The sequence below is a fragment of the Athalia rosae genome, chromosome 5, assembly GCF_917208135.1.
Source record: "Athalia rosae chromosome 5, iyAthRosa1.1, whole genome shotgun sequence".
In the NCBI taxonomy this organism is placed as follows: Eukaryota; Metazoa; Arthropoda; class Insecta; order Hymenoptera; family Athaliidae; genus Athalia; species Athalia rosae.
In genome coordinates, this window is record NC_064030.1 from 15880454 (window position 1) to 15893772 (window position 13319).

The 13319-nt window shown below is 45.6% G+C and overlaps 1 protein-coding gene across 2 annotated transcripts in view; it reads left to right on the forward strand.

Annotated features, from left to right (window-relative positions):
- The first annotated feature begins 1034 nt into the window (after positions 1 to 1034).
- Positions 1035 to 13319, forward strand: part of LOC105690977 (ephrin-B2) — a 389259-nt gene continuing 376974 nt past the window's right edge. The window contains exons 1-3 of one of the 2 annotated variants that reach the window (XM_048656298.1): positions 1035 to 1116; positions 1686 to 3152; positions 6889 to 7070. In XM_048656298.1, the coding sequence (XP_048512255.1) occupies positions 6961 to 7070 (110 nt within the window). In that variant the 5' untranslated portion in view covers positions 1035 to 1116; positions 1686 to 3152; positions 6889 to 6960. Of the gene's footprint in view, positions 1117 to 1370; positions 3153 to 6888; positions 7071 to 13319 lie in introns of those variants that run through there. The other variant, XM_048656297.1, reaches the window with a different exon arrangement.

Sequence of the window (13319 nt, forward strand, 5' to 3'; positions counted from 1 at the left end):
GGATAAAAGTCCTCGACGGAGCGCACATCCACGACCTACCGAGGAAAAATTTCATCCTGCCAAGGATTCGGAAGAAATCAAAGAAAACTTTCCTGAAAGAAAATTTCATCGACCGCAGGTTGCACACCTCGTTAGTAACGGGGGCTTAGTATCACGCGGTATGTTTATAAGGTGGAGTGAAATAGGTACACGTTAGTCGAGAGATAGATGTACACGTGTGCAAAAACCAGAGCGGAGTCTAGAGTATCATATCATATAATATCGCTGTTCCGTACTTACTTACCCACCTACCTCTCTGCCTCCCGCTAACAAGATGTAGGCAGTACGCACATACCTCAGGTCCCTGCGTACTAGTCGTCTCTCGTGCACTTCGCCGTACCGTCCTGGTCGTTACCGGCTCCTTTTTCTTTCCGTATTCCGTTTCAACGGGCCAACGTATCTCATGTAACGCAAACCAAATTTTCATCCAGTTATCACGAGCAGAGATAAAATTCGAATGGGAAATCAATAAAAACGATGTTCGTTTTCTCTCCATCCTTCGATCCTACCTTATTTTCATTTTTTTGAAACGGCGGTGGAGGTCGCGCGGTGCGGAAGGATCCCAGGGAATCGAGGTGAACGGACACAAGAGTTGTGCTCTCTTTTTTTTTTTTTGGAGTCTCAAAAAATTTCAGCACCCCTAGAATGCACGTTGCACCGAAAAGGACGAGTGAAGATAGTCGAAGTTTTGCGCACAACCTGCGCTTGCGCTTCCCACACACCGTCGTACGTAGTTACGGACCTTACGAATGAGTTTCGATGTGTGCGCGACGCACACAAACTCACATCCAGGAATCAGGCGGGACAGGGTCTATATCTACCCGGTGTTCGTTTCCTTCTCCGTCCGTCGCTCTCCTTCTCGGCGTTTCTCTCTTTCTCTCTCTCCATACTTCGGAACGTAACGCGCGCCGGGACCCGTTGGGTACGCGACGGCGTAAAGCCCGTTTGCCTAGAACGGGGGACTCCCGTTCCAGCGTCATTCGAAGCCCGTCAACGGACGCGCAAGGTTCACATTCAGTGCCGGGCTTAACGGGGAAAAAGGCACACGCGGTTTTTTCTGACTCGCGATTTCAAATCGTACGTCATCCGAATAACATTGAATACATTGAAAAAATTATACACGTACACACGTATACACATTGTCGACCAACCGTAACAACGACATTGTTCGTATAACAACGATAATTATACATTTACACGAAATATACATACCTTATACCTTACGAAAGGAAAAAGGGGGGCGTGTGTTCTGTTTTATTTTCTCCTCTTTTTTTCAACTTGCACGCGGGAGTGGGAGAAAAAGAGAAAAGAAAGAAAGATAAAGAGAGGGAGAGAGAGAGAGAGAGAGAGAGAATTTGGTTGTGACGTGAGCAAGAGAAAGGGAAAAAGAGAGAGAGAGAGAAAGAAAAAGAGAGAGAAAGGGTTTGATGAAAGGAATCTCTCGCGTGGTCAGAGTGTTTTATGTACACCATACTTTGAGAAATTAATTACTTTGTTGCAATTCGAATAAATAAGAAACCATCGAAATCACAGGGTGTATTATTTTGCGGCCGATCACACTGGACATCATTGTTTGTTATTATATTTGTATCAATCACCGTTATTATTTTCCCACATTTTTACCGACATTGTATCAATTGTTGTAGTTGAATAGATACCGACCGTTTGTTGGATTTATTGTTCGCGATTGTTCACGTTCCACTACGTTATCGTTGGTACTGGATTATAGTTGAAAACGAGAACGAGAGAAAAAAAGCGGGAGAGAGGCGAGAATTACCGAGAAGCAAGACGATAGGATTGGCTTTTCTCACGAAACAATAAAACTCCGCGTTTAATAAAATGAACAAATGTTTTGCCCGTCAGCAATTTCACGTTGAATTATAATGTGAATCCGATGATAATACAATCGATAATTGTAGTGTGAAAAAAAAATTATGTGTGTTAAGTTTAAAGGAATCTGATATAAAGAGGGAGAAGAAAGAGAACGCAGGAGAACGGATAAAAAGGAAGGAATAACGAAACCGAGCGGAAATAAAGAGGAAAAAGGAGGAGACTAACGAATCAATCGATCGATCGAATTCAACGTACACCAATGAACGTTGAAAGTGATGTTCAATAATTCCGATAAACTAACAAATACCGCCTGGATCGTACACATGTACAGATAATACGTATACGCGCATGTTATTAGTATTTATTATTTATACACACGTCGATGAATACCTGCCGATATTATAATAATAATAATAATTAATAATCTCCAGCGTCCTGTATAATTAAGTGTCGTGTTTTAATCAATTGATATACCAACAAACTGTACCGTTCTATCTACGTCTCTATGTATAATAACGTAGTGTGTTTGTATGTGGTTCTCATTCTACTGGACGTATAAACAATAAGCATAAAATAATTCTCTATACGTAAACATATAGGAAGTATAAACAAAATATATGCAGATACTCAACAATTAAAATTCATCCATTCGTACGCGTATACGTTCGACGCTATCCGCGAAACGTTTGCGATCGTTCGATTATTTGATCGAGTGAGATTTGAAAGAAACAAAAAACAAACAAAAAACAACCAGAGCAACACCCGAATCCGATTCGTTGAACATTTTTCAATCAAAAAACCTCGGCGTCGAAAACGTTGAGAATATCATGGATTTTCTTACCTCCTGCGAGGACTGAATCTTGCGATACGACGAACGGAACTGCCTCGCAAATTTCAGCGCAATAACAACACGGGTGAAAAACACGTTCGCCCGAAGTCCGTCGATCCGCCGATTGGTCGATTAGCTCGGCCCTTTGCTGCGTAAAACCGGAGGATCCGAAAACTATCGGGAGACTAAATTCGCCACCACGTGGCTCTGAGGAATTCGATTGATTCAGTTTCGCGTGGACGGGCCGTACGACGAGTTCTGTGCACCGAGTTTCGCGTCGTTCTTGAGGTTCGTACGTAAAAGTTGAAAGTTGAGAAAATCGGCGTCCGGTTAACGGCCGCCAGTGAACGTGATAAAGTGATAAAACGTTGCTGAAAATTTAATCGCGACATACCATCGTTGTAAAGTGGTGAAAGTGTGGATAATATACCTCGGCGGTCACATTCGAAGCGTAAGTGTTTACGAAAATCAGTCGATATGTAACCGGATCGTGTGTTGTTCAACGTCCGTGACGTCGACCTCTGGATTTTTCATCCTTGTCGCGGTTCTGGACGCCTTGTTTTTCCCCGCTACTTTGTAACATTTTACTCGCGAATGCGAAGTTCCTCTTCCAGAAACTTCGATCGGATCCGATCAGATCGTTGGGTTGGCAAGGTCGTTGAGCAACAGGATTTCGGGATCGTAGTCTCTGTACTAGTTTTACTCCAGATTCCGGAATAGGTCTGCGTTTTCCATTCGTTGTCGAATTCGAGGAAATTATCGCGTGACATTGACGATGGTAATGAAACAGAGCTTTTGGATTTCGTGATGTTATTCGTGGTCATTGACTCTGCAGGCTATTGGATGACGATGATTCGGTGAAACTGCATTTACACGCATTACCGGAAGATCGTTTATTCGGGTGGGAATCGGGAAATGGAAACTAGAGAACGAACGAACGAATCAACGAATGTACTACGCTGGCTTACTGAGCAGAGTTTTGTTTGTAGAACTTAGTGTGGATTGATTTAATGACCATTGGTAACAACTATTCCATGGGATCGTTGATAGGCGCTTAACGCGTGGAATCCACATGCGGGGTGTTAAATTCTATTTTATAACGTACGTCCTTCGTTTACCGATAGTAAACACCAATTTATATACAATATACATATATATATACGTAAATTTAAACGCTCGCTTTATCTTTAACGGAGAGAAAAAAAAAAAAATATACATTTTCTACCGGTATACCAGAAAAGAGGCTCCGTTCGAAACTCAACCTTTCCGACACTTTAGAACGACGCTTTTTCACGGAGCGAACCGTATAGTAGCCGTGGATATTTTGGTGAACGGTCTTTCAGATCTTAAGCAGTATTATCCTCTTAATAGAAGAGTAAAGTGCTCCGTTACATCCACTCTTCCGTCCTCCGTTTCTTCCTAATCTTTTGTTTCTTCTTTTATATCTCCTTCCCATTTCGTCTTCTCTTTATATTACGTATTTTCTCAGCCCCACCCCCCTGTCCCATGAATTCTGAACGGACGACGGATCTTCCAGATTTCGGATACTTTTCAGTTGGATTTAGATAGTAAGAAACGAGAGAAAAGGGAGTCAAAAAAAAATTCAGAGGACAACGCGGAATCACTTGTAGCCGCCGGCTGTTTGCCTACGAGTTTATCGATTCATTGGCGAACTTTGATTACCTCGTCATATTCGCACCTTTTGCAAACGACGATCAGCAGCTTTCGCGAAGCTATTCCATGGACTCTTTCAATTTAGTTTTAATTTTGAACGGGGTGTGCATTACACCTATTCGTCGCGAAGTTCGGGGCAATGAATCTCGCGCCACTACTGCACCTTATATACCGCTAACTGCTGCTGCTATACGAGAGTGGGTAATATTAGTTTCCAAGTCTAACTGTATCATGGTCACTTTGCTTTTCATCCCCCAGAAGTTTAGCTGCTGAGCTTGCGGTGTCTCTGCAAAGTCAGCGGCAACTGTGCGGGGGAAAGAAGAGGGTAGTAGGTAGGGTCGGTACGTAGCGCTAGGTACGAACCTTAAACCACCGAAAAGTCCTCCGCGCTTTGCCCCGGGCGGACGCACAGGATGTTCCTACTTTAAATATCTATTCGCTTTCCTCGGATAGCCGCGGCGTCTCATTTTTCTGTCCCTTTTTTCCTTTGTTTTTGTTTTTTTTCTTGGATTTCGCGGGAAACGTTGATCGCAAATTTTCAAATCTCTCTTGTTTTCTTTATCACCGTTTCGTATTACGTTTCTTGTTTTTTCCCTCCCTCTTTATCTTCGAACAATTTCGGTGAACTTATCTGCGGTTGAAATCGCGCGTTTATTTTCCCTTTCTTTTCGCTTGTAATGCGCGCTGTTCGCGTTGTGACGGTGATTTGGTGACTTTTTAAATTTCGTTTTTGGATTTCAAGTCTCACCGAGTCTCGGTCGATGCTTGGTTACGGAAAATACGCGAATTCGTCTCGGGGGTCGTTCAAGGGCTTCGGAAATTCGATAGTTTCGAAACCTTGGACGGTTTTGATTCTTCCATCCCCTCGAAACGCCGTTTCAACCCAAAGGGTTGATTATGCTGCAAAACTCAGCTCGAGATCAACTTCAAGTACAACGTCCATCTTGATTTTCCAAAAAGCTTGTGCTTTTTTTGATTTTTTTTTTCTTCGAAAGTAGCGACAAATTGGCATAACTTCTCTGCGAACCTTAAATGACACTTTCATCCCATCTAGAACTGAGACTTGTATTTTCACCTTTGTAACCAAGAATCGTCTTTCGAGTCAAGAATTGGGATAATTGACGAACGGAGTCCGAAACGCGATCACTCGTTTAAAAATGTTACACCGACCTGATATTTGATCCGAGTCAGTCGTGATTGTAGGAAGTGCATCCGACTCTTTCGGTAAACGAAATGCAGCGCTGCATTCGCCGGTGCAATGTAGCGATTTCATTTTTCTCGGGCAGAGAAGTGGATCGTTGTTTTGCCGGTGGCTCGGGACCGGAGGCCAAAGACTCGACCGACGGTTCGGTTTTTTTCGCGTGTTTCATTTCACTTCACATATCGCGCAAGAAATGAATACAAATATATCATCCCATTAAACGTGTGCAGCGGCGTCATCTGCCCTGAAGGGGGTTCGAAAAACGACGAAATAAAATACGTAATAATGCCGAGGGTTGGAGTTGTGTAGGTGTAGCTCTGGCGTGTACGAAATCACCGGCGTACGTATCGCCTCGGATTGCCCATGAGGATTGTAGCCGAAACATGTAAAACTATAGATGCCACGGTTCGCTGCAATAACTCGCGTTACATCGCGTGTGTTGTGCCTTTTCTCGTTCGTTTCGTTCGTTCGGGTTGGTTGGTCTCTCGGTATGCTTGTATTTTCAGAAGAGTTGGATACCCCGTACGGGCATAAAAGGAGGGTAGGCATTATAAAAGTAATCCGCCACTTGGCAGCACAAAACGATTTACCAAACACAAATTGGCGGAAATTGCTATTGCTTCTAGGGAGAAGTTATACGATCGTGTACGTATGTGTATATATATATATACACGCGATATGTACGTGTACATCAAATCTACACACGCGTACCATTCTCCTACCTTATTATATACTTATATGTAAAGCGCAACTCCGGCTACGATAAACAACCCTTGTACACGATCTTTTTAATATCCTTATCAAGACTAAATGTGAGCGAAAATTGTACCGTAGTACTAATAACAATGTTAGGAGACGCATAAAAACAAGAGGGCAGAGAAAAAAATGAAACGAAATGAAAAAAGGAAAAATAAAAACAAAGAAAAAAAAATGCAAATTCTCTAAAACCTTATAGTCGTCAAACTCGTGTTTTTCCTTGATAAAATTACATCGGAATTTCATACATTCTCAACTTTTTCTTCCTTTTTCTTCTTCTCATTCTCCATCTTCTGCAATCTGCTGAATAATAAACTACCCTAAGCAGAAGATCCTCGACTCCGCCCTTTTTTTTCGGTTTTTTTTCTTCTTATTCCCTCCCTCTTCATATACTCCCGGGATGGATTCTCGAGTATCATATTTTTTCTTCCATAGAATACACGCGGTGTAGATCGTGAGGTAACGTTTTCGATGTGATAAAAAAAAAATGAAAAAAAACAAAAAATACGAGCGTATCGTAAATCTCATCTGACTTAATTCAATGAAATTGTTTCAGGTGACCACGGTGAAGCGTTTAGTGTATTTTTTTTGGTGGTTAACGAACGGCCTCAAGATTCAGCTCGATATTATGCCCTGGTTCATTTTATTTCTGCTCCTGCTAGCTGTGATGGAGGTTTTCCCGAGGGAGGCTACCTGTTCGAAACTTCCGGACATACACTGGAACGCCACCAATCCAATGTGAGTAAACTTTCGTTATCGCTAACAATAAGATCATCGTTCTCCGAAATCGACCAATGGGAGGGTCGATATCGCCCCAACTGACTTTGAAACGACCTATACTTTTTGCGGATATCCCGCCATCTACATGTCATTCGATTAACCTAACGCGGGATACACGTGAGAGCGTATGTTTTCTGTATCCCCGCATTTCTGGATGAGCTTTTCCTCATATCGTCGTCGGTCCGGATATTCCGGATCTGGTGTTGCAACCGGCTGAGGCGGCGACCCCCCGGGGGCGTGACACGATGCAGTACGGCATCACCAACGATAACAACAAAATGTCGCAACCTTATTTCGCTAGGTCGAAAAACTTCGCGGAAGGTTACACCTTCCAGCGGTGTTGCTGCTGCTGCTGCCTGCCTGCCACTGTCGCCGTTGCTCGTGCAACGCTTTTGCCCAGCTTCATTCGTAGAACGCCCCGCGGGCGTTTAACCGAAAGAGGAGGAACTTGTGTATAAGCCGGACAAATTCATCCGGAAATTTGACTATACGTACACACAACAGGCGATGGTTATCACCCCGGCGTCTTTTTAAAATAAATTTCAAGCTTTTCTTCCTTCATTTTTTTTTATTCTTTCTTTCTTTCTTTCTTCTTCTTCGTTTTTTTTTTACTCCTTTTCTTTTTAGAGAAAAGCCATACGCCGTAAGCTCGGTTTCCTGCGCGTCTGATGTATACCTCGAACGTTTTCACCGAAATTCTAGGTTACTACACACGCGCATACGGTACACTATACACTTTTATGTACACACGCATGAGGTGACACGCGTTTGTCTAGTATATCTTTCTCTCCCACCCACCCCTCCCCGAGTTCTTCTTTTTTCTCCTCTTTTATTTTATTTCATTTTTTTTTATTTTGTTTCATTTTATTTCATTTTTTTTTTATTTCGACTTTGTGTATAGTGTGCGCGTGTATATACACACACGGTATATTTATACAGGCTGTATCCACCGCAGAATGACATCGGAGGCTTGTTTTATCCGTCGTAAAACGTGAGACTGACTTTTTTCCCTTCCCTGCGAAGGCTCTCAACCATCCCTTTTTCTTTTCGGTTTCTGTTTTTTTTTTCTTTCTTCTCTTTTTCTTTTCTCTTCCTCTTCCTCCACGGGGTAGTAGATCGGCGGTTGTATACGCTTATACGTGTATATATATCCGACGGTCATCGAAGCCGGACCATAAAATGAAATAAAAACGAGCTGAAATAGCGGCGCCTATGTCGCGGCGCGGTATACCGTCAGCATGGCAAAACCAAAATTAAGTCCGGAGCAAATTCTTCGATTATATTATGTACGAAAATCGGTTGGGATCGGATCGTTTTATTTTATTTTCATTTCGTTGCTCTTGTTTCGCGAAGCAACTTTTTGTTTTTTTGGTTTCCAATCGCGGTTCCGATTCCACACATTATTATTATTGCATCATCGTCGCCTGTATTTTCGTGTTCGAGCGACGAACGAGCGACGAAAAAAATTCGACGAAAATCGCTTCCCCAACAAACTGTTTGACAATCGCTCGCCACGGGGGAAAGGGGGGGTGAGTTTTTGAGAAAAAATGAAAAGAGAGGAGTTTTTTTTAAAAAAAAAAAGGAAAGAAAAGTGGAACGAAAAAAAAAAACAGAATTTCGGAAACAAACACGTTCCGGCTCTCAGCCAGATTGATAATTTATTTAAGTGGTATGTAGCGGAGCGTTAAAACATGTAGGTGGATATATATTTGCATTGTGCATACGGTAACTATAGTCGCGCGAGATGTATAGATATATTTCGAGTAGGCGCGTGCACATATCTGTGTAGCGTGAGCTGTTTATCGTAACGGTAGAAATCGAAAGCGTCGAAACAACCGGCGGCAAGTAGGCGGGGGCAAGCATTTCGGGGGATGACGGGTGGCGCTCGGATCGCCGTGCGGGTATTACTACCGTACGGTCGGTCGTGCACCGCGGGATTTAAAATAATTTCAAACTTGATCCGTCCCGGATCGAATTCATCGACGAACCGACCCGCGCACGCTATAGGCGCTTGTTACCGTGCACCACCGTCGAATCAAATTCCGAATTTGTTTCGCCGGGCTAGCCGATGCCGACGGTGACGCCGCCCCGGCATCATCCTCCCCCCCCGTTGCCGACACGAATCCCTTTTGGGTAATTAGTCGATGACGATGTAATTAATTTAATTAGATTCACTCGGAAACGATCGATACGGATGCACCGCTGTTACCCGCGTACACACCTACGTTACACGTGAAATATTTCGCGTACTAACGCGAAAGTCACGCGTGTTCGACTAATCGACGGGGGGGGGGTGGGGTGATGGTGAGGGGGGGTGGTGGAAAATATCGGACGCAATTTTTCGCGTCCTTCGAAGTTTTTTTTTTTTTCCTCACTCGTTCGGAGGTGTCCGTCTAGGAGGGAAATCCCCTGGAGATTCTCGGCGTCGTTGAGAACGGATTTTGAAGGGGGGTGGTCGGGGTATGGTACGACGGAATTATACATCCGGCTGGTATAATTTCATCTAATCTAATTGAAAATTCATACGAGTGGAGAGTCGAGTCGAGTCGAGTAGAGCTGAGCACAGCTGACCCGAAATGACCGGGCAGGTAACACACCACCCGGTGTATATATGCAAGTCCAACTTAGTTAATTAAATCCAACTTAACATTCGCGCAACTTGACCCAGTCTAATCTACGTGCAACACACGTGTGTATATTCGGATATAAATTTCAAGCCGGGTTTACTCGACCTCGTGGACGGTAACCGGCTTCATCGACTGTCTTTCGTCCGATCCGGATTAAACACTTTCTCTATCCGCGCGCGCGTACGTCGTTCACCCGATTCGCCGACCGACCCGGTGCAACGTGTTCGCTCCGGGAAACGCTTCGGAGGATCCGAAAGTTTTCAAGGTCGCCGCGCATCGTTTCGGGACAACCGAAGCAAAAGTTCGGGGGGCTCCTCGGCGCTGATATTTATCGGCAAAATTTTTGACACCTCTTCTTCGCCGTAAGTTCCCAGATGCGACCCGAAGACCCCCCCCCCCCCCCCCCAGGTTTTTCCGAGAGATCCTTTGCCTACGCTCGGCGGACGGATGGTACAGGGTGAACGGGCGTTTATTGATATTTATATGCCAAGTTTTCAGATACCGAGTTCTTGCTGACCACTACCACTACCGCGATAGTTTGCGAGTGTATATTTCGTCCAAGCCAAAAAGTTCGTATCTCTTTCAAACTTGGATCCGTTCAGAAGAGTGAAATATTTCTTTTTCTTCTTCTTCTTCTGCTTTTTCTTGGGCAAAGAGACAAACCACCCCCTCCGTGCACATCGGATTCTTGATCAAGATTGTTTTTGCTACAATAAACTGCTCGTAAAGGTCGATTTATAGCGTCCCACTCCGATCGCGCGAAATCGCGTGCAGTTCTGCAATTAATGTAATCGCGGTAGATGCTTTTTGTTTTTTCACAAAAAAAAAAAAGGCGAGCTTTTGAAAACGGAGTGCGTAGAGCGTTTGCACCTGGAAGCGTGATCCGTAGTTCGCTCGATTTACCTCTCCTCGCTCGTTCGCTTCATTTCATCCGCCTCTTTCGACTTGGTGAGTTTTCAACTTTTCTCCTGAAGGAGTAGCCCAACTTCCATTAAGGAGTTACTCAAATGTTCGCAAGACCTTAGCTTCCCCGGTTGACGTTGGTAACGGTTCTCGCGTTCCACTCTCGAAAACGCACCCTGCGCATCGACCATATTTTCGCTCTTCGCACCTCTGGGAAAATATTTCGTGGGATCGTTAATTAGAAATGTAATCAGCGAGAGGACGGAACAATCGTACTGGCACGCCGAGATTGACCGTTACGGGGGTAACGGTACAATGAAGAAATTGGAGGTCTTCCATTTCGAATTTTTCAGAGTAAAACGGTGGGGGGGGGGGGGATTAAAAAAATCCGCCCAATTATCGTGCGAACGAACTACGGGGAAAGTAGAAAGAGGAGGATGATTGGCAATCTTGAATGCGATTGGAACGAAGCCGTTCTCCAGCTTTGAAGTTTTTTTCATGGCTTCCCGGAGTCCGCGCGCGGGTTGCATCGGTTCGGAACCGAGCGAGTCGGTCGTATCTTTGTTTGTGGGGCCCCCCCTCCCCCTCCCCCTCACCCCCCGGTAATTTTGAGCGGTTTCGCAACAACGCGAACCACGCGGGGTGTAGCAAATGGTTTCGAGCCGCGCCACGGTTTTCGGGGGGGAGCGAGGGAGACGGAGGAGCCGCGGAAAAGAGACGGTAGAGAAAATCGCTCAGCGGCCGAACTGAGAGATATTCAGATCCGCGAACGCCGACCCGACCCGGCCCGGCGGACCCGCCGCCAACCTGATGCTCGTAGCGGGACGAGGAGGCGATTGTGAAATTGGTCGTGGATCGGAGAGCCTCCGCCACCGCCCCCGCCCCCGCAGCCACCGCACCGGGAGGGTAGCAGATGCATCGTATACGCGGCATAAACTGATTACCTACACCGTGATGCAGCCTGATGCCTCGGCTATAAAGTACAGCTGACGCGACCTAATACATTCTTTGCCCTTTCCCCAACCCCCGGTGGGGAACCTTCCACGCTCCCTCGCAATACCGACCCCTGCTCCGCCCTCCCCCCTCCCCCGTCAACCTACGGATATTCATCCCATCCCTGCATAAACTGTTCGGACTCGAACGGCCTCGAGTGGTCAGGGTTGTTTGGATAATACGAGGAACCTTGCACGACCTTGCACCTACGGAGAGGCAAAAGCAGAAACGATGATCGTTTTCATTCGTTTTTCAGGTTTTTCTTTTTTTTTTTTTTTCGCTCCTCGGGAATGGAGGTTTCCTCACTGTTTCTCACGAAGAAGATTATTCGATTTCACTCCCAGCCGTGAAAAGTGTTTTTTCATCGATCGGGAAATATCAATCCTTCAGTAATCGGACCTCGTGGAATGCTTCCTGAATTTATTGGTTCTCAGGAGTCACAAGGACAATTATTTAATTTTTTAGGCTATCAGGCGCATAACATGCATCTCGTCACGTGCGCTGAAAACTTGAAAATTTCTCCCTGAATTTTCGCGAAGCGGTAGAAAAAAAATGAAACGAAATCCGTGGCTCGTTTGCGGAAGCGTATCCATAGGTGACGGGTAGGGTGCATCGTCGTTCTCGTTTCCCGAGTGTCGGTGTATTGAATAATAAATGTTCCATTGCACCAATGCATGCGGTTTGTTCGGTACGGTGCGTTAGCGTCGGCGGTGCGCGGGGTGGGCTGGAAAATCATCGGAGTAGAAATATAGGAGTTCGTAGGTGACCCCGGTGCGTGGATATTTGCACAGTGTACACCGCGAGTTCGGTACGAGTGTAGGGGGGTGGTTTCGGTTCTATTGGCTATTTTACGAGTGTCGAATGATAGCTGGGGCGGGAAAACCGGGGGGGGAAAAAAAAAAGAAGGAAAGTGGAGAACGAGAAGAGGGAAAATACCGTATTCCCGCAACGCAACGTCGAGGGGGAAGGAAACGTATCCCCGTACGAGTGTTGCACTCGAGGAAAGCGGCACTCTAACCTCGTGTATACGGTCTTGTTGTCGGTTGGTCACTTCCGAGAGGGACGACCGATCGTACGTTCTCATTGGTTAACGTCGCGGGCGCCCCGACCGCCGCCGCGGCGAAAAATAGCGCCGTTTCCAACGAATGGAAGGAAGGAAGACGGTGGACCGAAAAACCGAAAACCCGATGCCCACCCCGACCCGAGAGCATTGTCGCGGGATTACACCGGGGATATTCGTAGCGGATATTATCCGCGCGGTTCTCGATGTCCCTTCGCCCGGATACTTCCTCGTCTTTTCCAACTTTTTTCTTCGCCCTCGACAAAATTCGAAAATCCCTTTGACACGGACGACGATAATTCTTGCGCGTTGTACGAACCGCGAGCTACATGGAAGCAGGAAGTCTTTCCGTCCGGATTTCACTCTCTTCGTTTTCTTACCAATGCCTGAAAAGTTTCCGCCTCTTTTTCGCGTTTGAATAAAGTCGAGTAGCATCCGTCAAATGCAAGGACTCGCGCGGTGTCCCAACGCGCGAGTCCTGCGGCGTTAGCTGTTTTCGTTTTTTTTTCTCACCGCCGCGCGGAGTACGTAAAATATGAAGACCGTAGTCCTCAACCGGTTATGCCGCGAAGTTTGACCGCGCCAAAGGATGGTTTTTCAGAGTGTCTTTCAGCGGCGAAGGAC